We start from the raw sequence: 23,087 nt of genomic DNA, 5'->3' as shown, positions 1-23,087 counted from the left end.
GAAGTTCAAAACAAGAGATGGATAGTATAGTGAGTAGTGAATGATCTGTCATTACATAATTTCTAGAAGGGCACACTAAACCACACACTTACTCACTCATATAGAGCCAGTAAGTTTTTTTTTTTTGCATTTGAGTATACAAAATAATACTGTTCAAATAGCATACAGGATATCTTTATAATTCAGTCAAAATCAAGTAACACTGAATAAATTACACTATATATAATGATTACATACTGGTAAAAGGACCTTATACCACCCTTTCCAATTTTAAGTACAAGTTTAACTTAAACATTGTATTGGCCATTTGGAAAAAGTACCACGGTACATGGTAAAAGTTACATGAAATATACATATTCATGACAAGTACTACTTGAAGTGGGCTGGTACGGTGTGTCGTCTTTTTCTATTTTAAAGCGCCTTGAGCATGGGAATATAAATAAAATGTATTATTATTATTATTCGCAGTATTGTATTGGCAATAAATGGTTGCATACCAAGACTTGTCGTTCTGACCTTTATGGCAGAATTCCCTCCAACCCGAATTACGATCTGAAGTACATATGACATTGCACTCAAAACTCCAAGGGGACTGACACTCTTCTGTTGAACATATTTGTGTCACATTGCTTGAAACTACAAGGGGGTCCCCAATGTAATGTATAATATGTAATGAAATAGAAGAGGAGGAGGACGAGAATCAAGGAGCTGACAAAAACAAAAAGTATGGGCACTTATTTGTTTCCACTTGAAGCACTTTATAGTAGTGTATGCCTGAATACAGTAATCCAGATTATTTTCTGGTAGTGTATGCTTGCAGTGTTTACTGTGGATAGAGTTTGATGTTACAACTCTATGCAGAGCCCTTTTCCCGTTGCTATATGTCTTCAGGCACAGTTTTTCCTTTCTGTATTATGACCTTAGAATCCTTGTTCTGCAAATAAATGAATATAAAGCAATAAAACAGTTCCCAGCAATGAAGAAAAAGAAATGTCTCTTCTCATGTCTCCTGAGTTTGCTTTGTTGTCATTCAAAATCTTGTCATTATCATTGATCAGCCCGATTATTGTGGGGTCATCAGTAAAAACATGATGAGGAGTCTTTTATTATATTTGGCTGTAAAGCATCAGGCTTGAAGAATTTTAGTGTTCAAAGTCATTGGTGTAGATGAGGATTTGTTCCTTATCTTAACTAACTACAGTATAGTCTCTAAGGTACAAAGTCCAGTATATACAGTTAAGGGTGAATTTCTAAATTTCAAGAACAGCTTAGAGACAATTGCTACATTTCTGTGGAATATACAGTATCTATAGGGTGAATAAACAATATATACAAGATATATATACAAATAAACCACAAAATGAAAATATACATTGACGAAAAACTGAAATGTTCTGAAAGCTACCCAAGAAAAGTAGGAATTTTTTACTATTTTATTATATAGGGGCATGTCCAATGTCTATATGCTTAGTTGTGATGTCACGGCAGTCATATCATTTAAGAGTGAGCTATGTGCTCATAACTTGAGATTGTTTTCTAAAGGCAGGAGGTTAATTTCTCTTTTTAAAGTTTGTTGTTGACTTTTGGTTTTGACCTTGATTTGTTTCTGACTTTGATCCCATCTTTCTCTATTAATTTGGAAGATGATCCTTTCGACCTTTAGTGTTTTGACCTTTGCCCTGTTCTAACAACTCTTCCACTTTGTCCTAAAGTGTCTCCAGCTCTCTCTAGTTATTTTTCTAACCTTTCTGATCCAGTCCTTAGGACAGATCAAAACACTTAAAACACCTTTGAGCAGGGTTTCAGCAGTTTTACATGAAAGGTTTCAAGTGTTGCATTATTTGTCAAAAATTTTATGATAAACGGTGCTGTTGTTTTTGCAAAACAAAATATTACCGCCTCTAAAGTAAATGAAAACAATCTTAAATCATTATCATAAATTTCTGAAACAGGAGATGCAAAGCTAGAGCAAGCCATGTGATTAAACAAGAATATTGTTTAACAAAAAGTTTTGTCACTCAATTTAAAAAATGGTTGGAACAAAAACCAATAACCACAAATGGCATTTCTGAACCACTTAGCTAAAGTATACTGGATATCAGTGCCTAAGTGTAAAAGCAAGATATTGACCTTTATACACATCTGACCTCAATGATCTGTTCTTATAGCCCGATTCTGAAATGTCAAATCTCTGGCACTATATTACTTTAAAAATACATTTTAGAACATTAGAATAGAACATTAGAATAATAATTGTAAACTAATTATTAAATAGTACTTATATCTCTAACCTATGTGAACAACTTCTAATCTGAGAGAAATTATTGTAGATCATTATAATAACAGCCAAACTACAAGGTAAAGTGCTTAGAATGACTAACTGCATACAGCTATATACCTGTTCAAGTGAGTTCCAAACACCTGTTTGCAGAATTAGTGCTTCATTCAGGGGAGGAAGTTGAACACTTGAAACTTTTTGTGTCAATTTTCTTTTGACTACCTTCTTCCTTCTGTTCTCCTCATATATTCTGGACCAAGGAATGCAAGTTTTCATCCATGTAACACGTTTCTGTTCAGTAGCACATGAAAGACTTAATTTGGAATTTTCTTCTGCCATGGCACTGTTGTCAGAAGGAGATTTCATTGTGGTACACTTGTCTGTGTTTACATTATAATTACTATCTAAAGAAGAATTGATTATTATATCATCACTGCCTGTTTTGCAAGGAACGCAACAACTGTTTTGCTCACTACCATTTGCAAAGACATTGTTTTCAGTATCAAGACTTTCATTTTTTTCTACAGTTTTACTTTGATTTATAATTTTAGCAGCATCTCCTTCCTTTGCTAAACATTGAATTACAGTTGTAGAATGAAAATCACTCTGTTTCCTTTGGTTGTCAACTTCAGCATTCTGTTCTACTGTTGTTTTGTATTTATCTACTACCAAAGGAACCACTTTTTCTTTCAATACTTTATCAAGTGGTTCTTTTTCTTGTAATACTTCAGAAATGTTTGATTCATATATATTTCTCATCTGATCAACATTCAGTTCCTCCTCTAAACATTGTAACTTGTCTTTTTGATTTTCTTTTTCACTTTCCTTTTTGAGAGTTTTTATCTTTTCTCTTTCCAAATGCTGATGTTCTTTCTCTGTTTTTTTGGCATGTTCATGGAAATGGTTTATTTGCTCCTGAGAAACTAGATTTTGTTGATGCTTTTTTAGCTTTTCATCTGATTTAACATACTCGACAGAGTTGGTGTCCACCTCTGAACAATTTAACTCTTCTTTTGGTTTTGGTTTATTAGTTTCCATTTGCTTTTTGACTTTTGGAACCTTTGGTGTCTTTTCCTTTTCCAAAAGCTCATGATGTTCCTTTGTTTTTTTATCATACCCAAAGTTTAACTTTACTTGCACATCTAGCACTTGACTTTTGTGTTTTTCTTTGTTTTCCTTTTCTTGATCTTCCCCGAGAGTTCCAACTGATTTTCTATGAAGAATGTTTTCTTCTAATTCTAACTTCATTGATTCTTCTTTGAATTTATTTTCCTCATGTTCTTTTTGATTTTTAACTTGTTCCAGCTTCACGAGTTTTTCTCTCTCTAAACGTTGACGTTCTTCCACCTTTTTAGTTTCATATTCATGATGTCTCTTTATTTGCTCTTCCAGCTTCAGTCTTTCCTCTTCCTCTTTTCTTTTCCTTTCTTTTTCTTCCAGGAGTTTTTGTTCTTCTAGCCGTTTGTTACGTCTTATCTCTTTTTCTTTCTGTTCCTTTATCAGTCTCAGCAATAACTCTTTTTTCTTCAGTCTCTCAGATTTTATATGGTTCAGTACAAAGGCATATTTCTTACGTGACAGGAAACCTCTAACAACCGACTGAATTTTTATGGCCGCCCTTTGATTTTGTTCTTCCAGTCTGAATTTCTCCATTGCTTGTTGTTCTTCAAAAGCTTTCTTTTCACTGTTTATATGCTCTTGTAGATTTATAATTACTTCCTGGGAAAAAATGAATAAAAAAACAACATATTAAAAGACTTGTTTTTAAAAAAGGATGGAGATTTTTAAGTAAAAATAAAACAGTATTTGGTCTCACTTGGATGTCAGGCATGGTTGCTTCATGCAACCGCTTCCCGGACATTACTTTTAATTTTACATTATTTCTTTTAGGGATCAATTATTCAAATTAGGAAGAAAGCTTTCTACGGTAATGACCAGATATGTCTCCTAAACAATTACCAAAATCAAAGAAAAGAACAGTTCAACCTGGCTGTTCAAATTGAACTCCAAATGGGAGAAAGATCTGAGGCAATACGTGCAGGTCTAAAGAAGGCCAAAGCAACAGTAGCAGAAAAAGAACAAGCAATTGGTGTCACATTTTGACAGCTGTGCTTCATTACCACATTCTTCAGCATCAACAGTTTGCTTATCATTGCTATCTGCAGCACCAAGCTACAATACTCTGGCATCACATTAAACAAAAAGTTGTCTATATACAGTATACATAAAATTACCAAATGTCCAGTGTTTGTCCATGGCCAGTGTAACATACTAAACTTTTTGGCATCCTTCCATGCTCTGGAGTAACACAGCAATAAAAAATATATTAAATATTCTTAGTTTAAAGTATCTTATAAGAACTGGACAATTATATTTCCCTGAACTGAAGTAACCTTACTTATTTGCTTTACATATTTAATTTTAACAGAGAGTTCACTCACTCACTGGCACTAAAGGATTATAAAACAATTTACACCATAAACTAAACATAAGAACTGAATTTCCATTGCTTCATTTGACACACACTATATGTAACCACTATGCAATCTACTTTTCTGTTTTCTCTGTATGTAAAACAACAAAAAATCCAGCATCCATCCATGGCCAGCCGTAACATACTACATCTGATGTGTGTCCATGCCCAAGTGTAACATCATAAACTTTTCAGCACCTTTTCGTGCCCAGACATAACACTGCCAACTTTCTGCCATCCAACAGTGCCCAGGCATAAATAACATTACAGCGGTGGTCTGGTATTCACAATGATATCTTGTAGCCTCTTATACACATGCTCTCCTGCCGGTGGGACACAGCCATATTTCAAAGTTGTTTGTGCATGTTGCAATAAACCCAAAATGCTTGGTCACTTGCACTACATGTAATAGCTGAACATAAACAGAAATAAATATAATGCCAGCGCAGTTTAACTGCTCATTGTTATGCACTGTTACGTATTGTTGCACACACAGGTTAAGTCAGATTCTAAAGAAAGTTTTGACTATTAAGTATGACATATTTGATGAAGGAATCGAGGTTATGCTTGACTTGTAAGTACTCTTTAGTATGACTTTGAAGTGTCAGAGTTTTACAATTCAAGCATCAGGGGTTCAATTACCATGAGCTATCTGCTGCCGGTTCTCTCTGTGTTAGTTTTCTAAGCAGTGCTCTTTCAAATTCAATATAAAATACACTGGCAATGTTTCTTAGCATAGCAATGAGTACTTGTTATGCCATACTTGTGCTTCATGAATGCCACTTTTTAATCACTCTGCTTGTATTGCTGTGTTGCAAGTATGTGAGGGAAAAAAACAGCCCCCCTACACCGAAGGGTTAGACAGCACTGTGCATGTTCTTTTTATTTAATATTTAATCATGCTCGCTACTGCACAGCTCCCTCAACAATGGCTACCCTGGGAAGGGGGAAATAAGTGTGGTTACAAAAGGGAAATAAAATTGAACAGTGGCTTGGTGGCCAGTGGGGTTGAAGGGAGCACAATTAGAAATTGGATTAAGCAGATTTGAGAAACTTTTAAATATTTTCATATCTGATTATTCTATTAGACAGGTTGACAAATGCTTTGATTAAAAATCAACAGATTTTTTTTTTACTGTATTTACTATATTTCCTGTTTATCGAACTAAACTTTAAATTACCCAATTCTTGGTTATGACTCTGAGTGTAAAATATTTGCAGTTAAGAGTAGAAATCTCAGCATATTAATGTGATCTTGTCCTAAACTGGCTATGTTTTATGCTAAAGCATGGCCATAGTGCTGTAACTGACGCTCCCTCACAATTCAGGTAACGTGCCTCATTTGGGACTCCATAAGCAACAGCTCGTTTGACACAAAGTGAAACCAACGGTAGCCAAAGATTCCCGAAAGAGACACGGTGCACAAGGGGTCCAGTCTTCGTCTCTGGTCACTGGATAGCATCCATGTCTTACAACCATATAGCAAAACAGGAAGCACCAGGACTCTAAAGACTTGGACCTTCGTCCTTTCGCAAAGATATTGGGAGCGCCACCCATCCCTTTCCAGCGACCTCATGACCATGTCCTCCCAATCCATCTACTGACTTCATAGGAAGAGACATGAATATCACTGCCGAGGTAAGCCTCTCGAAGAGGTCGATATTCTTTTCGCAGTCATGACACACTGCTGATGGCTGTGCTCAAGAGGTCATTAAAGGCCAGGATCTTGGGTTTGTTCCAAGACACTCGCAAGCCAAGACACTCAGATTCCTCACTCAGTCTCTCAAGAACCATATGTTTACCTTTGAATTAATTTATTACTTTATAGCGATAAATTTCATAAACAAAGGCAGCTTAATACTCTGGATTCAGTAACACCACCGATTCACCATTCCTTTTAATTTTTAAGACAGTTGACTATTAGTTAACCTATCCAGCCACTTAATTATAAAACTGAATTACTATACATCAGTTTTTTAACCCAAACAATCCTATTCAGGGTCTCAAGGGCTAGAGCCTCCCTTGACAAGGTTAGGTCCAGCTTGCCATTTCAGTCAACTTCAGGACACATTCATGCTCATAGTCACAAATATTATAGGAAATATTAGGAATAAAATGTTAAAGACAAAAGAATTATATTATCTGGTTATAAACTTAAAATTGTACTGGCAATAATACCTCCTGAATGCGTAATTCACTTTGTAATAGCTCTTCTTCCTGCCTAACCTTCTCTTCTAGTTCATATTTTTGTTTCTGGAAAAGAAAGAAAAAGAATCATTAATGAAACACTGATTAGCAATAATATCTTTTAAATATTTTTAAGTGTGATTAATGATAATATGTTACATATTTTTTAAAGATGTAATATTTATAAATCAGTATAATTAAAGCAGATGTAATTGTACACAATACGAGAGCAATAACACTAGGAAGCACACACAGGTGATCTAGATAGCTCAAACTCATATTAAACTTATAAGTCACATTTTGAATTTCCTGAATTTTTTCTTAAATATTTCACAGTGGCTGAGATAACTACAATACATTTAATCTAAAGAAATGAATTTAACAATTACTCACAAAAATCATTTACGCTGTTGACTTTTGTCATAGTAAAATGCAGAAGGCAGAACAAGTTTAAAGGCTTACGGAAATTAAAAGTGTTGATGATACCTTTAAAACATTACAAATATTTAGATAAAAACAGGCCATTCAGCCCAACAAAGCTCACCAGTACAATCCACTTACTTCCTCCCAAATAAAATCAAGTCTAGTTTAGAAGAACCCTAAATGTCCTACTGTCTATCACACTACTTGGCTACTTAATTCCATGTCTCTATGGTTCTCTGTGTGAAGAAAAATTTCCTAATGTTTGAGCAAAATTAACACTTAACAAGTTTCTGTGTCCCTGTGTTCTTGTGGAACTCATTTTAATGTAACAGTCTTGATCCACTGTACTAATTTTCTTCATAATTTTAAACACTTCAATCATGTCACCTCTTAATCTCTTTTGCTTTACCTGAAGAGGCTCAGCTGTTTTAATCTTTCCTCATAACTCATCCCCTGCTGTCCTGAGTTGGCCTAGTTACTCTTCTCTGGATTTTTTATAGCACTTCTAGGTCTTTATTGTAGACTGAAGACTAAAACAACACACAGTATTCCAGATGAGGCCTTACCAGTGCATTATGAAGCTTCAGAGTGAACCTCCTTTGACTTGTACTCAACACATTATACTTTATAACCTAACACTTTGTTAGCCTTCTCAATAGCTTCTGAACACTGTCTGGAAGTTGATAGTGACGACTTCTAAAGTGTACTTTCATTTCTTAGACCTCCCATTGTGTATTCAAATCTAACATATTTACTTCCTATGTATAATACTTTACTTTTACTTACATTAAATTTAATCTGCCACAAATTTGCCCAAGGTACTCTGTAATGATTGAAAGATTCCAGATTATCTGCCAATCCACCTAACTTAGTATCATCTGTAAATTTACCCAGCTTGTTCTGTATATTCCTATGCAAATCATTTATATATATTAAAAATATCCTTAATAATTCCTTACATTAATTTACCTGTAATGGATATTAAGCTTATTGGCCTACAGTTACTTGGATCTGTCCAAACACCCTTACTTCCTAAAAAGATGCATCAAGAGTTCATATTTGTATTCACTAACCTCCTTAAGCACTCATGGATAAATGTTATCTGATCCTGGAGATTTGTTTGATTTCAGTCTATTTAATCTGAGCAGTACTTCTCCCTCTACAATTTCTAAATCACTCAGTACCCCCTTAGAACCCCTGTTACCGCTGGGAGGTTAACCACATTTATTTACATGTGAACACCTCAGTAAAATGAAAATTTAGAGCAAATGCTGCTTCACCGTCTGCATATTTTAATTTCCATTTACTAATCCTGATACACTTCACCTCCTCCTTGACTGTTCTTTTTCTACTAAAATACTGAAATAATCTCTGTGGAACATCTTTCACCTTATCTTCATATTCCTTTCAGCTTCCCTATTCTTCTTAAGAGTTGTCCTCATGCTCACCCACAATCTACATTTAGCATTAAAGTTATTAGTCTTATACACCTTATACAACTGTTTTTTTCTTTGCATTTTTTTATCTCCTTACTTTCTCACTGCAGGTTTTTTTATTTTTTACTAATTTCAATTTTTGGGATGTACTTGTCCTGAATTACTGTATCTGTATAACCTTTTAAACCTGTTCCACTGCTCCATCACCGTCCTCATATTTAAAAACATATCACAGTTTATCCCTTCTAGGCTTCGCTGCATCTGTTCAACGTTTGACCTACCAAACTTAAACTTAAGGTCTAGTCTTTGTATCCATGCTCTTCCAAAACATTGAAAATCGCATTATATTACAGTCACTTGACCCTAGCAGTTCAATCACATCTACACTCTGAATTATATCCTGGTAATTACAATACACTAAATCTAGACAGGCTTCCCAGGCTTCCTGTATCATACTGTGTTAAAATATAGTAACTGATTACGTGTGTGAATTTCTGCTCTTGTACGCCACTATTTGTCAATTTAGTCCAGTCTATATTTGGGTAATTAAAGTCCTTATGACTATAATATTTTCTAGTAAACTTTCCTTTTAAATATTATGATTTATTATTATTTATACAGTATCACTCAGTTTTTTGAGTAATATTTTGTTATAATTTATAATTAATGTGTACAATATTACTATTTATCTATAATCATTAATAACTGACAGATCCTAAAATTGTTATAAAATTGTTACATTTTCTAAGCATAGGCAAAGGGTTTTATTTTAATTTGGGGTAATTCCAAGGTAAAATGGGGCATGTCATGTTGCAGGAAAACAACTTCAATATAATATGCATGCTTGAATTCAAATTTAAAAGCAATATTTGTTTAATATAGATTCTATATTTAATTCTGATATTTACTTCATAACCATAGTAATTGCTATTTACTGTAAATAAAGTATTAATCATGTTGAAACACAATATTCCTTTTTAGAATTATTGCATAATTTTAAATAAAGCATATTTATTTTTAAGGATTCAATAATGTAAAAAATAACTCATTAAATACCATATTGAGGTCTTGGATTCTTTTAAGCTCCTCATCAAATTCTTTTTGTCTCCATCTTTTTCTCTCATCTTCCTTTTCCCTTTCTCTCTCTTGTTGCTCTTTAAGTATTTCAAGCTCCTGAATTCTTTTGTTTTCCATTTCACTTTGTTTGTCCTCCCATACTTGCAGTTCAGATCTACATCGCTTTTCGACTTCTTCATATTCTGTATTTATTATATTTTCAAAACAATCTTGAAAAAATAAATTAGACCACAATGAGTACAAACACTATAAATAGCACAGTCTCAAGTGAATACTGATAGATACCCAGATTATTTTGTTCTTCTTAATTGCCAAGTAACATCCATTCATTAATTTTCTCATTACTTTTACTGCTTATACCATAAGAATATAAAACAGGAAAGTACTGTATAGGGGAGTGTCAAAATGTTACAAATTCAAGATATTTACACATTTTAGGTATTCCTGAATATCAATTGACCACATTTAGAATGATGTCAGTTTCAATGGGCATATGTCAAACTGAATGAAACACAGGCTGAGATACTTATATCTCATAAGCAGATGAAAAAGAATATACATTTTTGGAAAAATATGGTTCTTAAGTTTCCTTCAACATACTGTAATCAAATATTGGCCAGCACTATTTTACTGCTAAAATCATAGCTTTATGTAGGGAAATTCATGTGTTGTATATCTATATATATAATTCACTAAGCAGCCGACCATGGCACGCAAGACAGAGACCATGAGATACGCACGACAGAGCCCCGCCCACCAACAATTCACTAAGCAGCCGACCATGACACGCAAGACAGAGACCATGGAATACGCATGACAGAGAAATGCCCGTCAACTCACAGAGCCCCCCCACCAACTCTAAGACCATGGGATACGCACAACAGAGCCCCGCCCGCCAACTCTAACCCTCCTCCCACGTCATGGGATATGCACGACCGCGTCCACCCTCGCAAACTGTTTTACACGCTGCATACAGCGATTCCCATCCGCAACAAACATGCTTCTTCTTAAATGGTCCTGCAGGAACAGGGAAAACCTTTGTCTACAAAAACCTGATTCATACCATACTAAAAGCATAGTGCTTTTGTTGGCTTGCCCGCCTGCCCGCCACCCGCCTGACTGTTACCAGCATTCACCGGATTTCGGTGAATGCTGGATTTCCCTGACCCCATCAGATTCAAATTTGCCTTTTACTTTTACACGCAGACAATTTCCTGACCCCATCAGATTCAAATTTGCCTTTTACTTTTACATGCAGACAATTTCCTGTTAGATTAGCCTTTGCAATGACAATAATTAATAAGGCACAGGGCCAAACTTTCAAAAAGACATGCCTCTATCTGCCAACTCTAAGACCATGGGATACGCACGACAGAGCCCCGCCCGCCAACTCTAACCCCTCCTCCCGCGTCCACCCTCGCTTTCGAGGCATGCACACTGCCTGCTCATGTGCCCGCACGCAACACCTCACCAAACACCGCCTTAGTCGCTTTCGTCTCTGCTACAGTCCACATGCACCTCTGAGCCACGTTGACTTTTCATTGTTCTTTTCGGTTCCGGCTGCTTTTCTATATATAATCCACCAAGTCGCCCGACCATGGGATACGAACAACAGAGCCCCGCCCGCCAACTCTAACCCTCCTCCCACGTCCACCCTCGCTCTCGAGGCACTGCTTTTTCATGTGCCCACCCCCAACACCTCACCAAACACATCCTCACTCTCTTTGGTCTGTGCTACAGTCCACATGCAGCTGTGAGCCACGTTGACTGTTCATTTGCCTACCATGGCCACCGCTTCAAATGTATTTCATGGAAACAACACTTCTTTAAATGTTATACAAATTCCTGCATCAGTAACTGTTTGTTTCTATCAGTCGTTTTTTTCTGGAAAAATGTCATCGACGAAACTGTTGCTCTTGAACTTCGCAACATGGCTGTAACCTTTGTTTGCCAACATTGGGATAACTTCGGCGACGTGCTGTCTGTTGTTCTTAGTCACGGAAGCATAGTCATACAGTCTGCTCAACAATACGCTGACCACATGAATACTTCCGGAGTTTATGGTGGCGAAGCAGAAATTGTGGCAATGTCCCAAATGCTTCCAGCTACTATCACCATTCACTTCCGAGAACGTCCTCATGCCTCTCCTCGAGTTTACAATCCGGCCCAACGTCATATCCCTGCTCCTTAGCGGTCCTTTGGATCATGGGCATTACGAAGTTCTCTTGCCTCTCAAATACACACATGATGACCTTCTGGTGCCATCTATTGACAATGTCGGTATGTGCACACAGAGTACACACCCACGTGATCGCCACACTGATGTAACGTCACCTGTCCACTATCCTCTTCCTGAAAAACATTTATAAATGCATTTCACACCGGAATTTCAATGCAACATTTGCTTCAAAAACTTCACACTCCAGAAATATCTCAAAGCACATTTAAACACACACTCCACTGAACAAACGCATTCCACACAGGACTTTCAATGCACCATTTGTTCCAAAACCTTCCGACTGCAGAGATATCTCAACGCACATTTAAAAACAAACTCCACTGAACAAATGATGCAATGTGAACATTGCCAGCAATGCTTCAAAACAACTCGCACTCTCAAGAACCAATTACAAACTCATTCCACTCACACCTTCAGTTGCACATTTTGTAACGAGGACTTCACGGCTGAGATGGATCTCCTCAACCATGTGCAAATCCATTCAACACAAACATTTGTATGCAAAATTTGAAACAAACACTTTCATGCATGCACTTATCTTACTAACCATCTCAAAACATATTCCCTGACAAATTCCTTTCAGTGTCAGCACTGCACTAAATCATTCGAAACGTCATTTCTTCTCAACAAGCATACCAAAACACATGGGCATTACGAAGTTCTCTTGCCTCTCACAAACACACATGATGACCTTCTGGTGCCATCTATTGACAGTGTCAGTATGTGCACACAAAATACAAACCCACGTGATCGCCACGCTGATGTGACGTCACCTTCCCACTATCCTCTTACTGAAAAACATTTATAAACGCATTTCCCACTGGAATTTCAATGCAACATTTGCTCCAAAACCTTCACACTCCAGAAATATCTCAAAGCACATTTAAACACACACTCCACTGAACAAATGCATTCCACACAGGTCTTTCAATGCACCATTTGTTCCAAAACGTTCCAACGGCAGAGATATCTCAACACACATTTAAAAACACACTCCACTGAACGAATTATGCAATGTCACATTGCTAGCAATGCTTCAAAACAACTCGTGCTCTCAAGAAGCACTTACAAACTCATTCCAATTCCTTTCAGTGTCAACACTGCACTAAATCGTTCCATACATCATTTCTTCTTAACAAACATACAAAAACATATTCCAACATGCACAGTCATCGAATTCAGTTTTCCACTGCTTTTCAAGAGGACACTGCCATTCCCGCACTATGAAGCACTATGTACTTCTTGCAATGCTCTTCATTGGCCATCAAAGGTCACCACATCCGGAAATTACACTAAGTGTTGTCATACCGGCAAGCTGTCTTTGGCACCGCTATCCAAACATCCTCTTTTATTACAAGACCTCTTGACTGGCAAGAACCCGCTGTCCCGAAATTACTGTGATCATATCAGGGAATACAACTCTGCTTTAGCTTTTGCTTCAATGGGCGCCCACATCGCTCAACCATCTGGCCATGGACCGTATGCTTTCAGAATCCACGGTCAAATTTATCGCCAGGTCTCTCCTTTATATACCAATTCTGACACGTCACCACGATACGGTCAGCTATATATCTTCGGTTCTGCTGAGGCTACCACTCAACGTTTGCAAAAGGAATGTAACAGCGCTTGCAAAAACAATATGGTATGATGTTTTATCCCACTGTAAATTTAAAAACCATGCTTGTTTTCCAGATATTATCATGGGATAGGCTTAAAAAAAATCCTCTTTTATCAAAGGCACAGATTCTTTTCCTGTAAACAAACAGTTATATATATTATATCTCTTTCACTACTCCCTTTTGCTTATTCTTAAATTTACCAATGTTTAGAAATATACAGTTCACAGTTGCAATGCACCTGCACTCAGGACTACTGTCCACAAGCTTCTGTCAGTAGCTTTCTTTCTATCTATCTATTGTGAGGGATGGCCGACAGTTTATCCTGGCCAATACCCCCAAGCCGCCAGATGTAGCCATCCCTGCAACATGGAGGGGCCCCAAATTCCAGCAGGGCATCATGGAAATTGGAGTCTTTCATCACAGCTCTGCTGGATACCGTGGGGGCCGCCAGGGGACGCTGCAGGGAGGCTCAAGGACTTGTATTTTCCATATAACCCGGAAGTACTTCCCAGTCACGGGGACAGAAGAAATGACGTACTTCCAGGTTGAAGAAAAGAAGGAGTTTGCGTCTGACCCGAAAGAGCTGGGAAATCACACGGACTGAGGGAAAGAAGCACTTCCGGGTCAAGAGATAGAAAAGGCCTATAGGAAACCCCAGAAAGTTGAGCCGAGTTGGGAGGAAGGGTGACTGGGCTGCTAGGAGTGGAGGATTGTGATTGATTATTGATTGTTTATTGTGTATTGTGGAGTGGAGGGTGCTTTGTACACATTATTAGAATTATTAAATTAAATTCTGGGACTTTTATCTGGTGTCTGGCGTATTGTCTGAGGTTTCAAGGGGACGATAGCACCCTCTATCTGTCACAATATCTATCTTTTGTCAGAATGTATGTTACACATCAAATTTTGTACACTTTAAATAATATATTGTTTAATTCTTAATACAATTTAGAGTATTTTTCCCTTACCTTTCTCTTCATTAGATGTATCTGAAAATCGTTCATTGCGAAATTCAGATGACAAATTCAGTATTTCCTCAGCTTCCAAAATTAGCTGTGAAATAAAGTACATACATGACATATTTTTGGAGACATGGAGAAGTAATATCCTATTCTATCCAAATTAATTATAGTGCTATGATGATGCAGCGGGTTCTGCTGCTGTCTCATGGATCCAAATCCAGAGTTTGAATCATACTCTCAGCCATTGTCATTGTGGAGTTTGCATGTCTTTCCTATATCTTTCTAGATTTTCCTCCCACCTCCCTACACAAGTTTTACTTTTGATTTCAAATTGTAACTCTGTAAGAGCAGCTCTGTAAGTGAAAGGGCATTGTGATGGACTGCTGCAGTGTTCAGGGCAGCTTTCCTACCTTGTGTCCACTATCGCCAGGATAGTCCATAGCCTATCTTGCCCCCATAAATTGGACTAAGTCAATTTGACAGTTTACGTTATTTTAAAATCAAGAAATCAGTCTTAAAAACAACATATCAATAATACAGATAATATACATCAAGTGTATTATCTGTTTCAAATATTTAATTAAACAATGCATTATGTTTTCAACTTATGTTCTACTTTCAAAATGTTATGTCTTAAGTTGAATAATATCTAAACACAATGATAACATCAAAGTATCTACATTCAATAATACATCCAACTATGATAGTACGCAAGGAGTACTAAGTACACTAAATCTGCCTAATAGTGGACTATTTCTGTGATTTGCCCTAAGAACAGCTTGAGTTTATTGAGACATGATCTCAGCAACATTTCAAGAGTATGGCACAGACATGCTCACTCATATCAACTAAAGTATTTCCAAATTACCTGGTGTGTTCTACTTTGTAGCACTCATTCTGTTTTATTCCCCCATCAACAACTTGATTGACTATGATGTTTAAAAACATTTGACATTCAAATGATACTCTACTCCTATAAAGGGACCCTCCATCTCTCACTGAAACACAACCTACTGTATTACTTCTCTATGACCAGCTTGCTGTCTAGTATCAATTAAATCAAAATATTAGAGACTGAAAAGTTACTATGAGGGAAAAATTTTAAAAATGCAAATTTTTTATTTCTTAGTATTTTTTACATGTCAAAATATTCTGATATACAGTGCATCCAGAAAGTATTCACAGCACATCACTTTTTCCACGTTTTGTTATGTTACAGCCTTATTCCAAAATGGATTAAATTAATTTTTTTCCTCAGAATTCTACACACAACACCCCATAATGACAACGTGAAAAAAGTTTACTTGAGGTTTTTGCAAATTTATTAAAAATGAAAAAACAGAGAAATCACATGCACATAAGTATTCACAGCCTTTGCTCAATACTTTGTCAATACACCTTTGGCAGCAATTACAGCCTCAAGTCTTGTTGAATATGATGTCACAAGCTTGGCACACCTATCCTTGGCCAGTTTCACCCATTCCTCTTTGCAGCACCTCTCAAGCTCCATCAGGTTGGATGGGAAGCGTCGGTGCACAGCCATTTTAAGATCTCTCCAGAGATGTTCAATCGGATTCAAGTCTGGGCTCTGGCTGTGCCACTCAAGGACATTCACAGAGTTGTCCTGAAGCCACTCCTTTGATATCTTGGCTGTGTGCTTAGGGTCGTTGTCCTGCTGAAAGATGAACCGTCGCCCCAGTCTGAGGTCAAGAGCGCTCTGGAGCAGGTTTTCATCCAAGATGTCTCTGTACATTGCTGCAGTCATCTTTCCCTTTATCCTGACTAGTCTCCCAGTTCCTGCCGCTGAAAAACATCCCCACAGCATGATGCTGCCACCACAATACTTCACTGTATGGATGGTGCCAGGTTTCTTCCAAACGTGACACCTGGTATTCACACCAAAGAGTTCAATCTTTGTCTCATCAGACCAGAGAATTTTCTTTCTCATGGTCTGAGAGACCATGCTTCACTGTAAGGATGGTGCCAGGTTTCCTCCAAACGTGACGCCTGGCATTCACACCAAAGAGTTCAATCTTTGTCTCATCAGACCAGAGAATTTTCTTTCTCATGGTCTGAGAGTTCTTCAGGTGCCTTTTGGCAAACTCCAGGCGGGCTGCCATGTGCCTTTTACTAAGGAGTTGCTTCCGTCTGGCCACTATACCATACAGGCCTGATTGGTGGATTGCTGCAGAGATGGTTGTCCTTCTGGAAGGTTCTCCTCTCTCCACAGAGGACCTCTGGAGCTCTGACAGAGTGACAATCGGGTTCTTGGTCACCTCCCTGACTAAGGCCCTTCTCCCCCGATCGCTCAGTTTAGATGGCCGGACAGCTCTAGAAAGAGTCCAGGTGGTTTCAAACTTCTTCCAATTACGGATGATAGAGGCCACTGTGATCATTGGGACCTTCAAAGCAGCAGTAATTTTTCTGAAACCTTCCCCAGATTTGTGCCTCAAGACAATCCTGTCTCGGAGGTCTACAGACAATTCCTTTGACTTCATGCTTGGTTTGTGCTCTGATATGAACTGTCAACTGTTGGACCTTATATAGACAGGTGTGTGCCTTTCCAAATCATGTCCAATCAACTGAATTTACCACAGGTGGACTCCAATTAAGCTGCAGAAACATCTCAAGGATGATCAGGGGAAACAGGATGCACCTGAGCTCAATTTCGAGCTTCACGGCAAAGGCTGTGAATACTTATGTACATGTACTTTCTCAATTTTTTTATTTTTAATAAATTTGCAAAAACCTCAAGTAAACATTTTTCACATTGTCATTATGGGGTGTTGTGTGTAGAATTCTGAGGAAAAAAATGAATTGAATCCATTTTGGAATAAGGCTGTAACATAACAAAATGTGGAAAAAGTGATGCGCTGTGAATACTTTCCGGATGCACTGTATCTATAATGAATATTTTCCACCCAGCTTTTTGAGATAATCATAAGTACTGCAGCAAATACTGATATATAACATTAAGAGGTGCTGTTGTAAAGACCGTCCTTATGCAGAATGAAGAAAGAAAGAAAGAAAGAAAGAAAGAAAGAAAGAAAGAAAGAAAGAAAGAAAGAAAGAAAGAAAGAAAGAAAGAAAGAAAGAAAGAAAGAAAGAAAGAAACGCAAAAGGTTTAAAAATTGCATTTTCTGGCACAATAAGCAAGGTAATGGAATATGAAAAGACAAGACTAACTGTATCTGAGGATATATTAAGGCAAATAAGGCAGAAAAAAAGTAAATAGGACTGTAATAAAACACTGCAATCTCTTTGATTTCATATACATGCTTTCAATCCCTGCCTGTCTGGCGATGTAGTTTGCACACTTGCCCACCTCCCATCTCTCTGGCTTCCTCTTTTTCAATCTCCCTCATCCATTGCTTCTATTCCTATCATCAATTACCATCAATCTTAGATTTCATGCATTTTAAACCACCTGGGTCTCTTTTTAATATGTACACTTATAAGACACTAAATATACAAGGCAAAGAGAACAAAAAGAAACAAAATTTTAAAAAGGTAACAAAAATAACTTCAATATACTAAGTGTCAAAAATGTCTAACGTAGTGATTACTACAGTAACATATTGGGAATGAAAAAAAACTGTCCACTAAGTCCAAGAATATGAAAAGACAAGACTAACTGTATCAGACTACATGCTAGCTTTGGCCCCTAAAAGTCAAAACATTCATATTATGTTATGTAAGAAGCAAAAAGGAAAACAAAATAGTAACATACCCTTTTTCTGACATCTTCATCTGTGTAAGATTGCTTTGATTTAATACAGTCTTTATCATCATGATGAAAGCCTAAAACAAAACAAAAAAAATTAAAAAACACATATTGACTGTACTCAGTCAAGGACTATGGATACTTAATAAATAAAAAATCAATTCAGAATTGCATACAGAAAAATTGTAAACTTTTTGAAGATGTTTTAAATTAAGCGTTTACAGTCTAAATTAGATTGATAACATGCAGAAGTACTTCAATGCAGCCACTGGCACTGACAGGGCTGGTTATTAGGATTGTCTTGGTCCCCATGGGTCTGTTGACCGTGGTGAAAATGGCTCCATGTTCCTTGACTTTGCAAAAGGTCAGGGGCTGCGAATTGCCGGATCCTGGTTCCAGCGCCCAGAACCGCATCGTTGGACTTGGTACTCCAATACTGGTGGTGCAGTGAAGGAGATCGATCACATCCCCGTGGGCAGATGCTGGAGGCTCTTACAAAACTGCAGGGTCTACAGAAGTACCCAGTTTGTGAATTCTGACCAAAGACTTGTTGTTGCTACTCTTAGGATCCAGCTTAGGTTCAGTAGGTTACCACCTACAAGGAAAATGAGCCTGGACTTGGCCAGACTCAAAGACCAGGATGTTTCTAGTGAGTCTGCACTCAGTTTGTGTGAGGAACTTTCAGATTTGGGTACGACTACCGATCCTAATGTGATGTGGGAGACCTTCCGTGACAAGACCTTGAAGGTTGCAGAGGGTTGTGTTGGTGTTACCGGTGTGCCCAGAAGGAGGTGTTTCATCTCGCAGGGCACCCTGGATATCATTGAGAGGAGTCACAGTGCACAGCTCAATGGCAACTCTGGTCTGTACTGGGAACTGAGAGGAACAGCTGTGAGGGCTCTGAGGGCAGATAAAGAGGCATTTGTTAGAGGAATCTGTGAGCAGGTGACACACCATCTGTGGTCTAGTGACCCACATCCTGCTTACAGAGGAATAGAAGCATTACGCACATCTAAATCTGTTCCTCAGAGAGTTGCAGTGAGGGCGGCTAATGGAACGGTCCTTGCGGATGATACTGCAGTTGTGACCCGCTGGGCTGGCTACTTTGAGCAGTTGTTCAAAGCTGATCCTCCAGCTAGGATGTTGGATATCTCTGGGTTCACGGTCCTTGAGTCTGATCCTCCAATTAGCTGTGAACTACCTAATCTCACTGAGATTGCACAGGTTATGAACCAGCTGAGGGGGGGAAAGACTGCAGGGATCTGTTATATCTGGGGTGAACTTCTCCAGGCTGGTGGAAAGGCTGTCCTCCTGGCATTGCAAGCAATCTTTAATTCCATTTGGGAGACTGGCATCATCCCGACTGACTGGAAAATGGGACTTTTTGTCCCTATCTAGAAAGGGAAGGGTGATCGCCTGGATTGCAGCTACAACAGGGGGATAACACTGCTCTCTGAGCCGGGTAAGGTCCTTGCTAGGGTCGTCCTTAATAGGATCCGTGATTACTTGCTAACCTACCAGCGACCGGAACAGTCTGGTTTTATGCCTAAGAAGTCTACCATCGACTGCATCCTAGCACTGAGGGTTCTCGTGGAGTGCAAACGCGAATATCGGCAAAGTTTCTTTGCAGCCTTTGTCAATTTTCGCAAAGCATTGTACTCAGTTGATTGAGCTGTCCTGTGGGACATCTTGAGGGTTCGCGGGATCCCCTCGAGGTTGCTGGATATCATGGCCAGCCTGTGTACTGGTACTGTGCAGAGTGGATGCAGAACCTCTGCATTTTTCCCAGTTGATTCTGGGGATCGTCAGGGGTGTGTTCTTTCTCCTACTCTGTTCAATGCTTGTATGGACTGGGTGTTGGGCAAGGTCGTGGGATCCATCGGCTGTGGGGCATCTGTTGGTGAAGAAAGGATCTTTACTTTGCTGACGAAGCTGTGATCTTCGCGGAGTCAATGGAGGCTCTGATCGGGGCGCTCGAGAGACTGAGCAAGAAGTCTCAGTGTCTGGGCTTGCAAGTGTCCTGGATAAAAACCAAGATCCAGGCCTTTAATGACCTCTTGGGCACAGCTATCAGCAGTGTGTCTGTTTGCGGAGAGAGTGTCGACCTTGTCGAGGGGTTTACTTACCTTGGCAATGACATTCATGTCTCTGGTGACTCTTCCTATGAAGTCAGTAGACGGACTGGGAGAGCATGGAGGGTCATGAGGTCGCTCCAAAGGGGTGTGTGGCACTCCCGATATCTATGCAAAAGGACGAAGGTCCAAGTCTTTAGAGTCCTGGTGCTTCCTGTCTTGCTATATGGTTGTGAGACATTGACGCTATCCGTAGTGACCTGAGACGAAGACTGGACTCCTTCGGTACTGTGTCTCTCCAGAAAATCCTTAGGTACCATTGGTTTGACTTTGTGTTGAATGAGCGGTTGCTCATGGACTCCCAAATGAGGCACATTACCTGCATTGTGAGGGAGCGTCAGTTACGGCACTACGGCCATGTGGCGCGTTTTCCTGAGGGTGATCCGGCTCATAAGATCTTCATTGCTGGGGACCCGAGTGGCTGGACCAAGCCAAGGGGTCGCCCATGTAACACCTGGCTGTGGCAGATAGAGGGTAATTTCCGGAGGCTGGGACTGGACCACATGTCTGCCTGGGGGGGTTGCAAACCAAGATCCCGAGTTGTTTCGTCGTGTGCAGTGCATGCTCCCCAACTTGACTTGACTTGAATCATTTGAGAAGATGAAGAAAAGCTATGTAATGTATTAGATGATCAAAATTTTATTCAGCAGCCTCTTTGAGGTATACAGTGCATCCGGAAAGTATTCACAGCGCATCATTTTTGCCACATTTTGTTATGTTACAGCCTTACTCCAAAATGGATTAAATTAATGTTTTTCCTCAGAATTCTACACACAACACCCCATAATGACAATGTGAAAAAAGTTTACTTGAGGTTTTTGCAAATTTATTAAAAATAAAAAAACTAAGAAATCACATGTACATAAGTATTCACAGCCTTTGCTCAATACTTTGTCGATGCACCTTTGGCAGCAATTACAGCCTCAAGTCTTGTTGAATATGATGCCACAAGCTTGGCACACCTATCCTTGGCCAGTTTCACCCATTCCACTTTGCATCACCTCTCAAGCTCCATCAGGTTGAATGGGAAGCGTCGGTGCACAGCCATGTTAAGATCTCTCCAGAGATGTTCAATCGGATTCAAGTCTGGCTGGGCCACTCAAGGACATTCACGGAGTTGTCCTGAAGCCACTCCTTTGATATCTTGGCTGTGTGCTTAGGGTTGTTGTCCAGCTGAAAGATGAACCGTCGCCCCAGTCTGAGGTCAAGAGCGCTCTGGAGCAGGTTTTCATCCAGGATGTCTCTGTACATTGCTGCAGTCATCTTTCTCTTTATCCTGACTAGTCTCCCAGTTCCTGCCGCTGAAAAACATCCCCACAGCATGATGCTGCCACCACCATGCTTCACTGTAGAGATGGTGCCAGGTTTCCTCCAAACGTGATGCCTGGCATTCACACCAAAGAGTTCAATCTTTGTCTCATCAGACCAGAGAATTTTCTTTCTCATGGTCTGAGAGTTCTTCAGGTGCCTTTTGGCAAACTCCAGGCTGGCTGCCATGTGCCTTTTACTAAGGAGTCGCTTCCGTCTGGCCACTCTACCATACAGGCCTGATTGGTGGATGGCTGCAGAGATGGTTGTCCTTCTGGAAGGTTCTCCTCTCTCCACAAAGGACCTCTGGAGCTCTGACAGAGTGACAATCGGGTTCTTGGTCACCTTCCTGACTAAGGCCCTTCTACCCTGATCGCTCAGTTTAGATGGCCGGACAGCTGCAGAAACATCTCAAGGATGATCAGGGGAAACAGGATGCACCTGAGCTCAATTTCAAGCTCCATGGCAAAGGCTGTGAATGAATTCAATCCATTTTGGAATAAGGCTGTAACATAACAAAATGTGGAAAAAGTGATGCGCTGTGAATACTTTCCAGATGCACTGTAGTACTAATAGCCAGCTATAAAGACATAACAAATGTATGCTACTACACACATTAATTGTCAAAATGAATGAATGGAAAAGCAAGGTGTGATCTAGAATGAGCATGATAAGATTAAGAATAGATGGAAGTGCTTTGAAAAGATGTTGAATGAAGAAAATCCAAGGGTAGTATTTGGGGATGTAATCTCAAATGATGTGTTAGTATCAAGAATAAGAATGGAAGAAGTAAAGGAAGCACTGAAAAGATTGAAGAATAGAAACATAACAGGACTGAGTGAAACACCAGTAGAAGTGTGGAAGAGTTTAGGGGAAGAAGGAGTAGATGGGTTGAGGAATCTAATGCAGAAAACCTATGATCTACCTGTTTATATGGAGAATAGAGATATTCAGGATTGTGGAAACTATACAGGGGTAAAGCTGATGTCACATACAATGAAGATTTAGGAAAGGGTTCTAGAGAGAAGGCTTAGAGAACAGACCACCGTAGTGGAAGTAGACTTTGGGTTTATGTCAGGGAGAACAACAACTAATGCAATTTTTGTATTTATGCACATCAAGAAAAACAGAAAGGTTTGCATACATCATTCATTGATTTGGAATAGGCTTTTGATAAAAGTGCTAAGTCAAGAGGTCTGGAGGTGCATGAGAGAAAGGAGTACAAAAGA

The 23,087-nt window shown here is 38.9% G+C and overlaps 1 protein-coding gene across 1 annotated transcript in view; it reads right to left on the bottom strand.

Moving 5' to 3' along the window:
* Window positions 1-23,087, bottom strand: part of lrriq1 (leucine-rich repeats and IQ motif containing 1) — a 149,206-nt gene that overhangs the window by 107,184 nt on the left and 18,935 nt on the right. The window contains exons 4-8 of the mRNA XM_028814864.2: window positions 18,425-18,495; window positions 14,701-14,785; window positions 9,854-10,083; window positions 6,930-7,004; window positions 2,399-3,997 (exon numbers count right to left, since the gene is read on the bottom strand). Coding sequence (XP_028670697.1) covers window positions 2,399-3,997; window positions 6,930-7,004; window positions 9,854-10,083; window positions 14,701-14,785; window positions 18,425-18,495 — 2,060 coding nt within the window. The remainder of the gene's footprint in view (window positions 1-2,398; window positions 3,998-6,929; window positions 7,005-9,853; window positions 10,084-14,700; window positions 14,786-18,424; window positions 18,496-23,087) is intronic.

Source organism: Erpetoichthys calabaricus, chromosome 1 (genome assembly GCF_900747795.2).
Source record: "Erpetoichthys calabaricus chromosome 1, fErpCal1.3, whole genome shotgun sequence".
Lineage (NCBI taxonomy): Eukaryota > Metazoa > Chordata > Cladistia > Polypteriformes > Polypteridae > Erpetoichthys > Erpetoichthys calabaricus.
This window is presented reverse-complemented; position numbering and strand designations above follow the sequence as displayed.